The sequence below is a fragment of the Mytilus edulis genome, chromosome 8, assembly GCF_963676685.1.
Source record: "Mytilus edulis chromosome 8, xbMytEdul2.2, whole genome shotgun sequence".
Classification (NCBI taxonomy): domain Eukaryota; kingdom Metazoa; phylum Mollusca; class Bivalvia; order Mytilida; family Mytilidae; genus Mytilus; species Mytilus edulis.
The window spans coordinates 34,373,288-34,392,475 of record NC_092351.1 but is presented as its reverse complement, the minus strand read 5'-3'; the positions used below and the strand labels follow the sequence as shown (position 1 = coordinate 34,392,475).

General features: G+C 32.2%; 2 protein-coding genes across 6 annotated transcripts in view; one reads left to right on the top strand and one right to left on the bottom strand.

The window, feature by feature from the left end:
• LOC139485437 (GRB2-associated-binding protein 1-like) overlaps positions 1-9,501 on the bottom strand; it is a 42,112-nt gene extending 32,611 nt beyond the window's left edge. For all 4 annotated transcript variants that reach the window (XM_071269918.1, XM_071269920.1, XM_071269919.1 and 1 more), the window contains exon 1: positions 9,209-9,501. In XM_071269918.1, the coding sequence (XP_071126019.1) occupies positions 9,209-9,313 (105 nt within the window). In that variant the 5' untranslated portion in view covers positions 9,314-9,501. The remainder of the gene's footprint in view (positions 1-9,208) is intronic.
• Positions 9,502-9,527: 26 nt separating this feature from the next.
• Positions 9,528-19,188, top strand: part of LOC139485436 (calpain-15-like) — a 35,074-nt gene continuing 25,413 nt past the window's right edge. Inside the window, exon 1 of one of the 2 annotated variants that reach the window (XM_071269912.1) lies at positions 9,528-9,640. The gene's annotated coding sequence lies outside the window, so the exon portion shown is untranslated. Of the gene's footprint in view, positions 9,641-17,746; positions 17,793-19,188 lie in introns of those variants that run through there. The other variant, XM_071269916.1, reaches the window with a different exon arrangement.

Sequence of the window (19,188 nt, the reverse complement as noted above, 5' to 3'; positions counted from 1 at the left end):
TTATAATGAATATCCTTTCTAAGTTTCTTTTCCATTAATTTAATGACCCATTTTCCATGACCTACAAATGGGTGCACTTCTTGACCTTTATGTTTATGAGTAAAAGACATGTCTCCATCAAACTACAAAGGATTCAATTACTCCCATTTAGAGTGGCTTAAACTTAATAGCTTCTAAATCTGTATTATCATCAAACAGAAGGAAAGTCTATCACTGTTAGTTAATAATAGATCAATAACACCAATTTATAATGAAGTTCAATTTCAAGTGCAGTACCTATGGACAGATGCACATTTTATGTTTCTATTAAAAGTGACTGAGGACAAAGTGTTGTAATTGATACGGTAGAAAAATAATAACATATAAGTTGGAAAAAAGACGATTTTGAAATGTATGAAGTAAAAGTCTAACTGTTAAACTCATAGCCCTTATACATTAATATACTTGTCATTGGAAACTCAGAATTATGCTATAGAAAATGCTTGTTCAATGTCCAGTGACAAATATTTCATGCAAATTTAGGACAAGTGCAAATTGACAATAGGTTCCACAAGGTTGGTCTACCAGGTTGAAGGATGTAAATTTTGGAATGCCACTAGAAATTGAAGTAAATGAAAGGCAATGAATGTGAAAACAAATCAGACTAAGCATGCTCACAGGAAAAATGATAATTTCGCTAACAGAAATTTCATGACATGGCCATTATGTACAAGAATTCATATTTTATACATGTAGTAGTCTTTTTGTGAACAGGAAGTTGATGAGTAGCTCCCACTCAAAGGAACCTTAGTGATCTTTAAGGGATAATACTCCCACCAAAAAGATTTGCGGGTTGTTGTCTCTTTGACACATTCCCCATTTCCATTCTCAATTTTATTTCAACGGAACCTAGGGATAATATTCCCACCAAAACTTATCTAAAGGAAACTAGAGATAATACTCCCACCAAAATTTATTTAACAGAACCTTGGAGTAATACTCCCACCAAAATTTTGAGGAAAACAAAACTCCATTTCTTAATTCTTAGAATAATTTATATATCAATGCACCAGCTGACAAAACCCCAAGCAGTGTAAACAACCCTTTGAACAGCTTAAATAATACATTGACATACACCATTTTTGTACACTGACACATAACAAAAGACTAAATGAAGGCTGTACGGTTACCTATAATTGTTTACAATACATCCACTTCATTTGAACTTTGGTGGATAGTTGTCTCATTGGCAATCATACACACATCTCCCTATTTTTATAAACATGCTGAAAACCGTTGGTTTTCTCGTTTGAATGGTTTTACATGACTAATTTTTGGGACCCTTTATTATTAGCTTGCTGTTCGGTGTGAGCCAAGGCTCCGTGTTGAAAGCTGTACCTTGACCTATAATGGTTTACTTTTATAAATTGTTATTTGGATGGAGAGTTGTCTCATTGGCACTCATACCTCATCTCCCTATATCTATGAAGACCTTCAATCTTGTTTCAGTTATCACTCTATAACCTTTATCATATAATCTCATCCACTTAACCATTATCATATAATCTCATCAACAAAGTCCAATTAGTTCAACAAAAGACCTCACACCAAAAGAGAATGGTGTGGATTGGTAGATGTGCCATTACATGTGTACCTTTTAACAAGTGTAAGCCTATCCAAATATTCAAATCATGTCTATATGAATGGCATGATTAGATACAAAAAGAGTTAAAGATAAACCTGTTATTTCCTTATTCAAAATTTAAAATACATGTACTTTATATTTATGAAATTTACCTACATTTTGTACATTAAGTAAACACAGATAAGAGTTTTTATTGAGGAGCATAATACAATTATCTAGACATATATATATTGTATACCAAAAACTTTTGTAGAACTGAAATGTCAACACTTTTAAATATCATAATCATGATAATAGGTGGTATAAATAATTCGGGTAAATGGTTCAAATTGCTTACACAGCAATTTGTTAATGATATAAATTTTAACACACAGTGAGAAGAATATTTTTTATACTTGACTATTAAATATGTTAAATATACATGTATAAACATAAACAAGGAACTGACAGCTAGGTCGAGAAAACAGGAGACACCATGCCAGTATCACTAAAAATTATGAAATACGTTTTCATATTACAAGGTATCATATATAACTGAAACTTTTTTCACATAATTATATCAATCTCTTTCAGATTGGTGACAAATTTGCTGACCTGATAGTGCCATGGCACCAACTCATTGCAGTGGCAGATCTAGGGGGAAGGTTCCGAGGGTTTGAACCCCCCTTTTTTTGGATGATCAATGCATTTGAATGAGGACATATAGTTGGAACCCCCCTTTTTAAAATGGCTGGATCCACCCCTGCATTGCCTCTCATTGGACAGCTGGAAGTCATTTTCCATGATGTTATTTTGGGGGATGCTGTCTCACCAACACAAACATCATGATCTACATGTTTTCATAGTACCATGTACCTGAATACACTTTGTTTACATCAAGACAAATAAAACTATGAAAATGTCATATAAACAGCATGTACAATGATGTACTAGGATCCCTATGTTTCGTTGCTAAAAATGATAATTTTAATATTATTGGTCAATTATAATACTTATAAATCTGATAATGAGACTCTGAATTTGCAATCATTACCAAAAATTCATACGAGTGACTGGTGAACAGTACAGATTTAGAATCAAAGTTCACCAAGAGGAGTTGAAGGACACAAGCAAATTAGCATAAATAAATAAAAAATTGAAACAATGTTAGAGTGAAGAAAAAATGTTGCCCTAATTACAACTTATAAAATCCTATTTTGATTTCTGTGAAATGATATTAACTTCCTGTCAAAACAGAAATCAGGAAATACAATGATCTACAATGACACTAGACAACCACTTATGCTTTAATAGTAAACAATAGTTTGTAAACAATAGTATATAAATACTGAAAACTAGACTTCTACTGAAAATGTGTCAAACTTCTATACAAATTCAAAACAGAACACCATTGTAATAACTTCATATTTCACTGATTATAGCTAGGTAGCAGTCTGCACCAAAAACTTTTTCATTTACTAGTCCGGACACTAAATATCAAAACTTGTCCATATATGACTATAGAAAATTTTGAGAATTTTCACCAGTCCGAATTAATATTTACTAGTCTGGGGCATCGGACTAGTGGCTAACGGTGCAGACTGAGGTAGTAGTTCCAAATATTAGATTCGGAGAATACAACTTAATTCAATGCTTACACCCTAATACAGAAACATTTACATGGGGGTGCTCAATCGCAAAAACAGGGGGGGGGGGAATAAAATTTAGGTGATTTTTACATGATTTTATATAACAACTTCCAAAGAAAGGGGGTCACTGACTCATTCCAATGATAAATTTATCTTTAAATATTGTGTACATGCAAGTATTGTCAGCTCACTGTAAAAGATTGATTGATTTATGGTGTTTCTTGTTTCTTACAGTACCATGTAATGGGAGAGAACCACTGTAGACCTTTTGAAGGATCATCCAAAAAAGGGGGGTTACAACCCCTGGAACCCTCCCCCTGGATCCACCACTGAACAAGGACATCATACATGAAAGTTTGATGTGTCAAACCTGGCTGTATTGTTACAGATCTGATTTAAAAGGCTTTTAAACTGTTTCAAAGTTAGTTTATATTGAATAATTTGTGAACTTCATTTTTGTCATTAACTGAGTTATTTGACTTCATATTACATGTTTAACAAGTCATGTATATTACACATTTTTTCTTAATGATATTGTCATGATAACTCAAGGGTTAAATTTGCATATATTTTTTAAGGTCCATATGGTGGAGCTATATACATGTATTTATAAGATTCACATGAACTGATTTCATGCAAGTTTCACATATATATATATGAGATGTGAATTTCACAAATGAGATTTACATTAACTGAAATCCACAAATATTTCATGCGTGTTGTGAGTGAAATTTCCCTGTGTTATTCACATCATAACTTTTCATTTACAAACCAAACACTTGTTTTAAAGTTTCATACCGGTATATAAATATTGGTCAAACTGAAAGGAATATCCAGCTACCAGTAGATTGTGCTAAACAAAATGCTTATTAAAATAAATCCCTTGACCATATAATACAGTGGTCTATTTCATAAGTCCATATAGCACTCAATTAGAATAGCAGACTTTTATGATAAAGTGATGCCAACGCAATGGAAACGCTATGCACTTCTTATGCAAGTATATAGATATATTTATATAGATATAGGAAGATGTGGTGTGAGTGCCAATGAGACAACTCTCCATACAAATAACAATTTAAAAAGTAAACCATTATAGGTTAAAGTACGGCCTTCAACACGGAGCCTTAGCTCACACCGAACAACAAGCTATAAAGGGCCCCAAAATTACTAGTGTAAAACCATTCAAACGGGAAAACCAACGGTCTAATCTATATTAACAAAACGAGAAACGAGAAACACGTATATATTACATAAACAAACGACAACTACTGTACATCAGATTCCTGACTTAGGACAGGTGCAAACATTTGCAGCGGGATTAAACGTTTTAATGGATCCAAACCTTCTCCCTTTTTTTTATATACTCCAAAAATGACAAGTTCAACTATCTTGTGGACAGTTGTCTCATTGGCAATCATACCACATCTTCTTTTTTATATCTCCTAAAAGGGCAAATATTATTTTAATCCCAAAATCTGTGCAAATGTAATGTGCCCTTGTAAGGAATGTGTGGACACAGGATACATATTTTAACCTGATTGAAATAACTACTACACGGGCTGATTCAGCCATTTTTTAAAAGGAGGGTTTCAAACCATGGATAAAGGGGAGTTCCAACTATATGTCCTAATTCAAATGCATTGATCGGTCCAAAAAAATAGGGGGGGTCCAAACCCCTGGAACCTCCCCCTTCCCCTGGATCAACCACTGTACTATATTAACTATTATATATATCCAAATCTATTCTTTAATATCTATCATGTCTATGGAGCATGGGTGATCTAGGTATCTCCTTCTGCTAAGACAAAGCAGTTATGCTCAATACAGGTCTAACCTTTTGAATTATATTCTAAAGAGCAAACAAAAATATCTATTGAACACTGTGCCAACATTGCTCTTGTTCAGTTAGCAGAATATTATAAATCATCAACTTGTTAATGCAACAAAGATAAACTATGCACATTTTGTTGCACCAGAAGTTCTATCTCAAAAGATAAAACAATGATTGCCTAAGCAATTATATAACTTATTTTATCAACTTCCTGAATCCACAATGATTTTATATAACTCTCATGTCTTATTATAATCTAACACTTCAGTGAAACAAGAGTAAAATAGCAATAATTATATACTTATCTAGGTTAACTCAATTAGGGAGGAAATATTTAATCAGTTTACTATTTGAGATGTTATTATTAAATTGGCATTATGATCATATTCAAGTGTACGCATACAATACAGTGGATGTGCCTCTCTAAATGTGTTAGTAGCATCCTAGCAGGTGGTCATTCTGTCAGTTTCAATATAAACCAGATGTTGTATTATTGTCAATGAAACAACTATTCACAAGAGACTAAATGACACAGAAATTAACAACTATAGATCACTGTATGGCCTTCAACAATAAGCAAAGCCCATACCACATAGTCCACTATAAAATGCCCTGAAATTACAAATGTAAAACAATTTTAACGCGAAAACTAACGGCCTAATTTATGTAAAAACAAGGAAGTGTACATAGTACATGAATGCCCTACTCACACAATCATTTTCTCTTTTCAATGGACCGTGAAATTGGCCTCAAATTTGACATTTTACTTAGAAAGATCATATCATAGGGAAAATGTGTACTAATTTTTAAGTTGATTGGACTTCAACTTCATCAAAAATTACCTTGACTAAAAACTTTAACAAAAAACTTAAACCTGAAACTTGCACTACCATTTTCTATATTCAGTGAACTGTGAAATTGGGGTCAAAGATCTAATTTGGCATTGAAATTAGAAAGATCATATCATAGGGTACAGGTGTACTAAGTTTCAAGTTGATTGGACTTCAACTTCATCAAAAACTTTAACCTGAAGCAGGAGAGACGGACGAAAACAAACGGACGCACAGACCGGAAAACATAATGCTGCTCTACTATCGTAGGTGGGGCATAAAAAACCAAATGCCCCTCTACTATTGTATATATGTAGGTGGGGAATAAAAATCAATGAAAACAAGACTTATCAACTTGGGTGACTGACATTAAAAAAAAAAAACTTATCGAAGAAAATGATTCAAACTTTGTGTAAATATATGTCGATAATGTGGAGATCTGCAGAATTTATATCCTGTCTACTGTCTAGAACTGGTTTGTTGCTTTTTTTTTAAAAAAGGCGTTATATTTGCATCAAAATTTATCTTTGTTTCTTTGAAAGTCAAAAATAGATCATGAATAGAAAAGATTGGAAATTACTAATTTTTTTCACTAAATAAATGTATCCTTGATTTCAGTTTCAATTTATTTCAACAATTTACATTCTTTTGTCATGTTCTTCCACAATCTAACAAACATTTACTGATGTCAATTACAAAATACCTTCGATAAATAAAAGAATTTTCACTACTTGATTGTTGACAATCATCAATGACATCTTAAAGGTCTATTATATGAAAAAAAATACATGTTTACTTCCTTGTTCTATTTACTATTTAAAAAAACATACTACAAACCTAAAAACAGAAGTTTAAACCACTGAGCGATAATGATTTACAGGAGATGTAGGGGGATGGGGGCACCTGTTAGCGTCCAGTCAACAACACAATAAAACCTGATAATACATCTAGACCGTACAGCATTTACACTCAGAATGATAGACTGTACAGACTGACATCCACATCATTTAAATTTAGATGGACATTTGTCTCATACATGTAGGCAATCAATTATTATACCATATCTCCTTATTGGTTTTGTACATGTTTGAATGTTCTAAAAATAATAGAAATGTGCTCAAACATTTGTACCATATCATATGTCAACCTCTTATTCATCCTGGATTGTGAATAAATTTAATTGCATGTGCCCTACTTACACATTGCATAGGTTAAATCATATTTTTCACTTTGGTCAAAGAGCTTTACCAATTATAATTCTATCCTGATATGAAGTTCATGAAATATGATCCAAATATAGCTGTAGTTTTACTATCATAACATACTATGGGGGTGGATGTAAATGTGACACAATGTTATCCTCTATCTTGTATATATATCTACAAAGTGTGCCTACAAGTTTCTGGTATGCCTTTTTAGGATATCTCATTTATTGAACAGTTCAACTTAATGTATGGTGACACATTTCCAATTAACAGAGGGCACTTTATGAAGCACTGAAGTAGCATGTAGACATTTTAAAGACATTTATAAATACTTCATGCAGGGATGAAGTCATAATTCAATAATTCAATTTTGACTTCATCCCTGCATGAAGTATTTATATACATTCACATTGATTCATGTACCAAGAAAACATTTCAAAAGGGACATCATTCATGTTATATACACCATGTACACTTTATGATTATATCTCCACTGATGAAAATATATATAAATTTTATACCATCTTATTCTTACTTTACATTTTATCTTAATGCTTCATTCTAAAATACATTCTAAATTTCATGATTGTTTATACATGTATGTCATGTACATGTATGTATAAGGTTGTGATCATGATACATTTTTTTTGGACATATTCAATTAACACCATAATGGAAACAGACATAGATGGAAAAGACGGGTCATGTTGCATTACTTAATGACATATTCCATCCATACACTTGATACAACACATAGCAAAGAAGCATTGCTAATATTGCTGTGTTTTATCTTAAACAGTCAGATTTTGAATCATGCCTCTGCTAGTGTAATAAGGATACATGTAGGTCCTGTTGACGCAAAGCTGGGTTTCAAAATGGTGAGTCCAGACAAAATTAATCATGGGTTGAGGACATGTGTAGGTGCCTTAACGCATACACTGCCAATTCATGTGATCATGCAAGTTTTTTCTTTATTTTTTTTTAGATTGGTAGCACATAAAGATATGAAAGAGATATTCACATAAAATTTAGATAATAAGCAACATTGAATGTATATATTTTTTACTATTTGTGGACCATAATTCAAAAAATAATAACATAAGGAGCCCTAAGAGCTACGGTTCCACAGCTAGGTGATATACATGTAGTTAAATCCCACATGATTGTTGATTATCCTATATACATTCTAAATAATTAGCATGATCATGATTATTAGTAATTGTATATACATGATATTTGAATTGATGGGTCATTGTATATTCTAATTGACTGGTGATTGTATAATGTATATATTTTAATGATTATTGTGTTTTTAAACTGATTGTGAGTTGTTTATTCTAATTGATTGTACATAATTATTCCAAATATCATGATTATGGATTGTATATTCTAATTACTGATTGTTGATTGTATATATATATTCTAATCATTGATAATAAATTGTTGATTGTATATTTTCTAATAATATTTGGGTAGGGTATCATATAAACAATCTAATTCAATAATATAAAAACAATTGTTTCTGGTAGAATTGATTGAGAAATATATGAAGAGACAAAATTATTACATTTTCATAAACAACATATATATATACCATGTAATGGCAATGAATGGTACACATGAATCATAAAATTAAATGTATATTATGTGCAAACAATTCCATGAATAGGTTTTGTAAGACTGAACTATAAGTGTTAATTTATTTTCAAAATATATGTACACACAATAACAAATTATGATTTAAACTTGAAAACTAAAGTTTGGGTTATTGTACATTTTATAATAAAAAGTAAATACCATTTGTACATATTATACAAAATTGACAATTGCTTGAGCAAATTGGCTATTTCAATCTGACTAATGCAACACAATTGTCAAAATTTAATGGATATCTGCAAAGGATCAACAGAGAGCTGAAATATTTCTAGTTTTATACCTATTTTGCTAAATATCTGAGGATCAAATGGGTTATGACACCACAAATTGGCACAATCCTGCCTCCAATTTACCTGTAAACTGTCTAATTTTAAGTATATAACTATATATACATCAAAACTTAACACATATTGTATCCCTTCTTCACTTACCGATCTAAATATTTTCCACGGACCACTCAATCGAAATTTATTCTCAGGAGGGGACTTTACCAACCAACCCGAATACACAACGTTCCCATTTGCTATTTTGCTCATGTTTATGTCTGTCACAGTTTTCTTTCGAACATATTGCAATTAAAAATCAGAAAGGTTGTCTGTCTTTTAGTAATCCACTACATGTTAGTTACAAATAAATCATTAAATGGTGAAAGAGAAAACAAACTTGACACAGTTGAATTGATACAGGAAGCACTCTTCTCGCTTCGTGATCATTTCCGGAAATCTTACAATTTGTCTTCCTCAGTCTGATTGGACCGATTTCGACAACTCGACCAATCAAATATTTTATTTCATTCTCTTTATGATCTGAATACACAGATGAAAGAAGTAGCAAAGAAGTTTTGTTGTTTTTGTAAATTTTAGGTATGAGAGTTTTCAGTAATCAATTATTTAAATATTTCAGCTGACGACTATCAATAATTAACGATATAGAAAGCTGAAATAGGTCTCATTGGTTTGTGTTTTTTCCTATAGTATATGATTTATTTCACACTCAACACAAAACTTAACACACGATCTTCTTTGTAATGCCTTGTTGATTAAGACATTTCACCCCGTTGTATTAAAGCCAGAATTGGTAGCTACGACGTAAACCATACAGATACAGATACAGATACATAGTTATAGAATAATATAAGATCCAGGGATCTCCATGGCCTGTTAAACGATTGCGCCCCGCCATCGTTCAAATGTCTTGCACCATCGTCAAATGACTTGCACCATCGTCAAATGACTTGCGCCATTGTTCAAAACTGTGATCGTTTTAATAGCCTGACACCATTTTTTTAGCAATTATAATCAAATGCATGTAATTGCATAACCTTCAGGCTTTCTTTATAGTATAATCTAGTTCTAACGCCTGAGGGATATCCGGATTAAGATCGCTATTCACTTGTACCTGAGCTTGTACAGGTAGATCAACAAAGCAGACCGGAGAATATTATCTGAAGATAGACGATTCATTTGTCAAATTATTTAATTAAGTTTCCGCAAATGCTTATGATAATTCAGATTAAATAAATAAATTAATAGTCCAGTTACAAAGTTTATCAAGTAGAACACATGCTTTTATTTTGACTTATGCAATCAGCATCCCCCTTTTTAAGAAGTACAAAATAAGACGTAAAACAGTACTTATTATTTCATCGCTTTTAACGCGAGTACTGCTATATTGTAACGATAATATAGAATTACTTTAAAAGTTAAAAAGTAAAAACTTTTAATATTTCCTGTAAATAAATATCGTATCGTAATTCCGAATTCATTTCGTAGTTTACAATCAAATTGATACATCCGCGTTTCCAGTTTCTATTCAGACTCGAAAGATGCATGTTGCATATAGCATCGATTTGTTAGATAAAGTCATTAAAAAGCCTTTTCATTTGACAATGTTTGCTTTACAAATCTTTTTAACCTTTTACATAACCCGTACGACTCGTTTTGTCGTTGCTGCAAACCAGCCATACCAGTAATGGGTTCATGAATTCTGAATTTGACAATTTGACAATGTCCATGAAAAATAAGCTCCACATGAATTTTAACCCCCATTACAACTACCAATTATAGCAAGAAAACTACATTGGGACCTTCGTGATAGCTATTGGTCATTTCGATTAAGGGAAAGGGAGGGGGCATGAGGGCTTGGTCTTTGAAGGGTCACAAACGGCAATTATTGAAAATAAATATACTTTTATATAGTATTTATAATGAAAATTCAAATAAATATAATTTAAATAAGCAATGAATTAGCATGTTCACCTATCCTTATGTGGAGGGATGAAATACTTTCGATCGCGCTACACTGTACGGTGTAGATACAGTTTATGATGGTAAAAGTTCCTCCATTGTTCAATTTTCATCCATGGAGATCCCTGAGATCTACATTGAATGTTAGATTGAATCAAGTCTGCATTAGTGGCGGCTTTAATCTATAATCTAATGATAAAAAAAAACTGATCGCCAGTTGTTTATTATGAATGATTAAGTTCCACTAATACACCTTATCGCTATTCCAGGCTGATCCAAGAATCTGTCCCAAGAATCTGTCCCGCTTGAACTATTGATGTCTTACAACAATCACTTTTCTATTGTGGCATCAGATATTTTGTATTATGATGTCCAAATTTAACGAGAACCTGTGTGATATCCAGTAATGGCGAGCAAATAGTGATAAGGTGTATTAGTGGCAGCTATAATCTATAGTTAAATGATCAAAAGACTGATCGCCAGTTGTTTATTATGAATGATGAAGTTACACCTATACACCTTATCGCTATTACCGGCTGACCCAAGAATTTATCCCGCTTGAACTATTGATGTCTTACATTAATCACTGTTCTATTGTGGCATCTAATAATTTGTATTTACTTGTGTGATGTCCAGTAATGGCGGACAAATAGCATTAAGGTGTTTTTTAAGATGTCATTGAATAATACACCTAATGGCTTTCTGGAAATCTTTGCTTCTTGAAATATTGACATTATACAACAAGTCAGATATTTTCTATTATGACGCATACCTGCCAACCTGTGAAAACTTCAAAGAGGGAGCTCTCCCCCTCAGTCGTAACATCTGAGTGGGAGATTTTGCATGAACAAAATTTTCAAGTGAAATATATGACCTGTATATTTATTCATCTACAGAACACATATATATATATAAGAGTTGATAGATATACTTTATTTCTTTTAATATGAAGGTGTGTTGGTTGTTTGTTTTATTGTTACATCTTTCACATTTGCATCCTATCAGGAAGATCCGTCCGTCTCACATGAAGCATTAGGTGCATGCATATTCACATTTCCATGAAGTTCTAGTTTGTTCAATACATTTCTTATAAATTTCAATTCAAACATTGAATAGAAGTAAAGATATTTTAAGAGTTTTTCAAAGATTTTTTTTTTCCTATGGCATACAAAATCATTTAATTGCCATCCATTTATGATTATTTTTATTCAATTTATATTGTTTTATCAATTAACATTGTTTTGAGAAGAGATACTTAAACAGGGGAAATAACTGTTACTGTTACTGGCAACCCGAAATTTCTTTGCAGTGTTTTCAATATATGATAATAATAATGATTTATTTTATTATAGTGTCACATATTTGATCTGATCAGACATATATATAATATATACACAATTACATAAACAACACAAAATAAAAAGACCAAATCAGTGTTCTAGGATTCCCATTACCCGTTACCCGGGGTAAGTGGATTAGGACAACGGGTAAGTCATTTTTTAGCCTTTGTCACCCGGTGGTAAGTCAATTTTCAAGTTCGGGGAAGCTGAAAAACTCTTGAAATTTCCCGGTCCTCTTCAATTTTCCCATATCTGCTTTTTATTTTTATTAAATCACGAGAAAAAACTTTGATAAAAGATCGAAGATTTTGTTGATGTCTATCAGCGCTTTTATTAAAGCACTCGTTTACTAGGTGTAATCAAGCGCAAAAGAGACCACATTCTTCTCCTATCATTCTAAAAGTCGGTCACGGTGTCGGTAAAATCGGAAAATCCGGATTGATAACTGGTGCTTAAATCGGGACATAAACGATTTTTTTTCTTGTCATCGGAGGAAAATAAACTTACAGTTGCATTTATTATAGCTCTTAATAAATGACATAGTAATAACTATAACATATTTGTCAAATTTAGTAAGAAATCTTTTTTTTTAAATTTTGTACAAAATTCAATCGTGTCCGAATCCAGCTTTGTTCAGACAAACTTCACAACATATAATTTAAAAGCATGTCATAAAAGTTTTTAAATTTAAAATCTATGTGCAACAAATGACTTATCCTTAATCATTAATGTTCAGTGAATCAGCCTGAAAAATATTCAGTATTTTATAAAGAGCATGTCTGATTTTTAAAAAGAGTTGCATGTAAGTCCCTTATTTTTTGGCGGATTTAACTTTTAGATGTGGATAAGTAATTTTTTTATTGATCTTACCCGTGGTAAGTCAAGGTGCCAAAAAAATCCTAGAACACTGGCCAAATATCCACACAAAGCTTGAAGTAAAAGTCGTTCATGATCGTTAATTAGTACTATGTATGACACTCAAGCTGTCAAGTGAAGCCATTTTAATTTCACATGGTCTGTGATTAACAGGTAACAACAACCCTCATCAGTGACACAAAAACGTAATTAATGTTGACTTGTTATTCAGGGTTAAAATATCCAAAAGCGGGAGATTTCCTGAATTTCAAATTTTATCGGGAGGGTTGGCAGGTATGATGACGTCAGAATTTTACAGGAAGCTTTGTTTAATATATTCAGTAATGGTGACCAAATAGTGATAAGGTGTATTTTAAGATGTCATTGAACAATACACTTAATCGCTTTGGCCTTTCTGGAAATCTGTTCTGCTTGAACTATTGACAACATACAACAAGTCAGGTATTTTCTACTATAACGTCACAATTTTACTGGAAGCTTTGTTATATATCCAGAAATGGCAGCCAAAAAGTGATAAGGTGTATTAGTTATTGATGTGCTGTAGCAACATTACCATGTGTCATAGGAAATGTATAAGAAAGTACACAAATTTGAAAGTCAAGTTTTATTAACCAGATTTTTGTGACAAAAATGTCGGTTATTGATTTGGGGATGTACGGCGGGAGGCAATCAAATGTTGTCCGTGCATTAACTCATGAACCGTTCAACCAAAGCTTTTAAAATTTTAATATGTTGTTACTGACAACTAAATGAAGGTCAAGTTCAATAATGACGATTTTGACTTTTACCGTTCAGGAGTTATGGTTCTTGAAAGATTGAAAAATGGTGTTTCCAGTCGTGTCCGTGCATTTACGCATGAACTGTTTTACCAAACCTTCCCAAATTTTAATATGTTGTTACTGATGACAAAATAGAGGTCAAGTTCAATAATGATGATTTTGACTTTTACTGTTCAGGAGTTATGGTTCTTGAAAGATTGAAAAATGGTGTTTCCAGTCGTGTCCTTGCATTTTCTCATGAACCAATCAACCAAAGCTTTTGAAATTTTTATATGTTGTTACTGATGGCAAATTAGAGGTCAAGTTCAATAATGACGATTTTGACTTTTACTGTTCAGGAGTTATGGTTCTTCAAAGATTGAAAAATGGTGTTTCCAGTAGTCTCCATGCATTTTCTCATGAACCATTCAACCAAAGCTGTTGAAATTTTAATATGTTGTTACTGATGGCAAATTCATCAGTAATGGTTCTTGTGATATTGCCAGGACACAAATAAATATAAATAAATCTGGTTTGCTGTCGTTGTGACAGCCTCTTGTTAACCGGATTTTTGTGACAAAAATGTCGGTTATTGATTTGGGGATGTACGGCGGGCGGGCGGGCGGCAATCAAATGTTGTCTGTGCATAAACTCATGAACCGTTCAACCAAAGCTTTTAAAATTTTAATATGTTGTTACTGACAACTAAATGAAGGTCAAGTTCAATAATAGCGATTTTGACTTTTACCGTTCAGGAATTATGGTTCTTGAAAGATTGAAAAATGGTTTTTCCAGTCGTGTCCGTGCATTTACGCATGAACTGTTCTACCTAAGCTTCCCAAATTTTAATATGTTGTTACTAATGACAAAATGGAGGTTAAGTTCAATAATGACGATTTTGACTTTTACCGTTCAGGAGTTATAGTTCTTGAAAGATTGTGAAAAGGCGTTTCCATTCACGTTGTTGCATTTACTCATGAACCATTCAATCTAAGCTTTCCAAATTTTAAGATGTTGATACTGATGACAAAATGGAGGTCAAATTTGATATTGACGATTTTCACTTTCACCATTCATGATGATTCATCAGTAATGGTTCTTGTGATATTGCCAGGACTCAAATAAATATTAATAAATCCGGTTTGCTGTCGTTGTGACAGCCTCTTGACTCTTGTTTTTAGGAATGATGTCAATCATCATTATCATGTTTTATACATTTTACAATATGGTCAGATCATATGTTTTTGTGTCACATGAATTTGTACTATGCATGCTTTTTCAATGGAAATTTGGACCTCACAATGAATTATTTAGCAGGAAAATCCATGAGACTAGGTAACTTAAACAGAATGATATAGTCAGTGTGTTAAATAAATTATCAACCTATTATCTATTAGTTTACTATCAGTTGAAAGCAACCAACAGACTATGGCAGTCGGTGCTTAACATCTTATGTCAGACTGTACCGACCTATTGAAAAGAGGCAGGTTTGCCAAATCATATGTCAATTCCAGTTCTTATGTCTGATCACCATGATCACCATCACCAAATCACAATTTTGTCATGAATTCATGTGTGCCCTTTGTTTAATATGCACATAGACCAAGGTGAGCAAAACAGGCTCTTTAGAGCCTCTAGTTGTAAATCAAAATATTGTCCTATGAAATAATGTCCACCAGGACAAACCTACATTAATATTGGTCATAATACTTTGTCCCTGCCTTAGAAATAATGCAAGAACCATTTTCCATATGAAATTTGACATGACTTAATAGATGCAGTTGTTCTCGACTCATATATTTTAAAAGGATATCATGAGATGTAAATTAAATGCTGTTCTATTAATATTATTTTGATTCATTTTGTTTGTTGAATTAACCTAAATGCAAAAAAGTAAATAATGGTATATTTTTTGACAAGTTACAATTCCATTTAGACAAGTAAGTTTTGGTATTAAAAAGTTATTGTGTATAAATAAAATTTACTTTTATGGCCCCGCAACGAAGTTGTCGGTGCCATATAGTTTTACCCTTTTCCGAAATTCCGTCTTTCTGTTATTCTGTCATCCGTCATTCTGCAACAAACCATTATACAGAGTTATTTCTAAATGCCTTCAGATATTGGACTGATTTTTGGTATGTGAGTTAACCATGATGAGTTACAGATCAAGTTAAGGTTTCGTTCAGCTCCACTAATTTTTGCCGAAATTATGGGCTTTGCCAGCCTTTGGACTTTGAGATATTGTTGAAAATCACAGTTATATGGACTTTTGTTCTAAATGCCTTCAGATATTGGACTGATATTTGGTATGTGAGTTAACTATGATGAGTTACAGATCAAGTGTAAGTTTCGTTTTGCTCCACTTATTTTTGATGAAATTACAGTCTTTGGACTTTGATAAATTATTGAAAATCACAGTTATACAGATTTTGTCTCTATTCCCCTCCAGATTATGAGCTGATTTTTGTAATGTGAGACTACCATCATGTTTGTGTCCACATGTGTTTATTTTGAAATTGCAGATTTTTCAACTTTTTGGGACGAGGCCTTTCGTGTCCCATTGACACATCTACCGGTAGTTATATAAGAGGAAATTTAAGAAATTTTATGTAAATGTTATTGAATAATGGTCCATAGATTTCTTACTCAACAAGGACAAGTACAATATTTAATTTCAAACTTATAAAATTTACCATTGGTAAAGAGAGATAACTCCTGTTAATTTGACTATTATCAAACAATAAAAAATGTTTGTGATTTGCAGCAGTGAAACCCCTGTCAGTAACTGTTACAAGAATTGATCAAATCAAAACCCAGAAAACATTTATGTTTTTATTATTCATGCATAAACATGGCAAAAATCAATTTGGTGTATCAATGGTAACTTAGTTCTTGTTTATCATGTCTATTGACCCACAGTGAATGACACATATATAAATAGTCACCTTCTGTCAATGGTCTGCAACACCTTTCTTCTCTCAGAATATTTGCCTGAAACTTTTATTTTATGTCTGTCCAGCCAAAAAATTGAGACAAAGGGATATTAATCTTGTCAAAAATTGAAAACTATTTCAATATATATGTGTTTTATATGTATACAGATCCTTAGCATTTGAAGTTTCTGTCTGGCATATGTCACTTATAGTTGACCTCATTTTCTGTCTATTTGTTTTCATGATATTTAAGGTTCTTGTCTTGTCTCAGATTGACAATTTAAATTAATTTACGGTATCACTTGCAGTTGCAGAGCTCATCTGACTTTTAACACACCTCCATAGACCATTGCATTTGAACTATTGACTTCATTTTTGACATCATTCTGTTTTGCTTTGTAATGTCAGATATGTTTATGCCCCAGCTACTGTCTTAGGGGCATAATGTTTTTCGACCTGTCTGTCCCGCTGATGCTTTCTGATTATAATGCTGAATCAGAGTTTTGACCCCAATTTCACAGTTAACTGAACTTGGAAAATAATAGTGGAGTAGGGCATCCATGTACTATGGACACATTCTTGTTTTTTATGACATGATCAAAATATTACAGAAACGTCTGTGAAAAACAAATAGCAATAAAATATATATATATTATTACGATTTGATTTATATTAAGTTGTTATTGACAGATAGGTATTAGCATATCTTTCAGGAAGGACTTACAATAAATAATACCCTTAAATGACTAGATTTGATTGGACGTTTGATGCTGAGTGTCGCTTACAAATGTACATCTTCATCTTTTTCTTCCTCTTTCTACTTTCCTTTTGCAGGACTTTCATCCTATGTAACCTTGTCATGGTAATTATTCATAATATTCTTTTATATAAAAAAGTTACTGTAAATTCAGAAATTATTGGATGTATTTATTATAAATTGCGATTCTGTCATTTTAGACCAAAATACAACTTTAGTTTTTGAAATATATATATTGAGAAAAATCCTGTTTAATTCGCATACAAATTTCAAAATGCGAGTTTTAATTATTACGATTTTACCCCTGTTGCATTTTTCACCATATTTAATAAAAACATCTCAATAATTTCTGAAATCACAGTATTTTTCATTGTTCTTGTGGCATCAAATTCAAAATTTTGTTCAGATGATTTACACAGACTATAAGAAGGGGATGCTGCTTTAAAAGATTTAAAAAAATAATAAGATGGAACACTTTAACATGTAGTCATAACAGGGGCGGATCCAGCCATTTAAAAAAGGGGGGGGTTCCTTACCCAGGACAAAGGGGGGGTTCCAATTACATGTCCCATTCAAATGCATTGATCGTCCAAAAAAAAGGGGGGGTTCCAACCCCGGGAACCCCCCCTCTGGATCGGCACCTGCATAATGGTTTAGGCAAATAACAATTTTATTTTGAAATTTCCACGTTGATTTGTTTTTAAATCATTTCTAAACCTTATTTGTTATCGTGGACAATTATCACAGCTGTAGGCAGTAAATAATGAATTAGAATTCCATGTAGATTTCATATGATGGTAGGTTTGATTTTAATCTTATCTGACTTTTTAGATGAATTTAACTGTTATCTATGATTATGCCTTTGGTCAATCCTACATAAGTTCTATTTCAATGATTCATGTATGCTTCATTGACTTCAGTTAAAAAAATACAAATATCTTGATACCATTTAGTAATGGAAGTTCATTTACCTGTAGTTTATATAACTGCTCATGCATTTGTCATTTATCACCATGATCACTGTATTTTATGGGTATTTCTTATTATAGACTGTTTTAGAAAATAAGACACTGTTTATATTTGTGATCATATATCCTAGATAGACCTAGAACCCAAGAGAGGAAAAATTGCAATCATATATATTCAGTTAGGGGTGACATGCTTTTGATCATATTGTTAAAGTATACATGTAGTTGCAATCCCCATGTAGAATTGGAGTCAATGTTATTAAACACAGTTGACTGACAGATGGACTTATGAAAATGGTGATTTGACAAAAACTTGATATAGTCCCCTACTAGGCTGCTTCTATATTGTATGGGGTATAATAAAGTTATGTATCTCTCATTCATAGAGCTCTCTGAATCCATTTTACGTTTTTTTTTTCTTTTTCTGTTTTATATGCCTTTGTACATGTTGTAAGCATTGTCAAAGTTTATATTAGGTTTTGGGTTACAAATAAATTACCCCATTATACATGTTATATATTATTGAGACATTA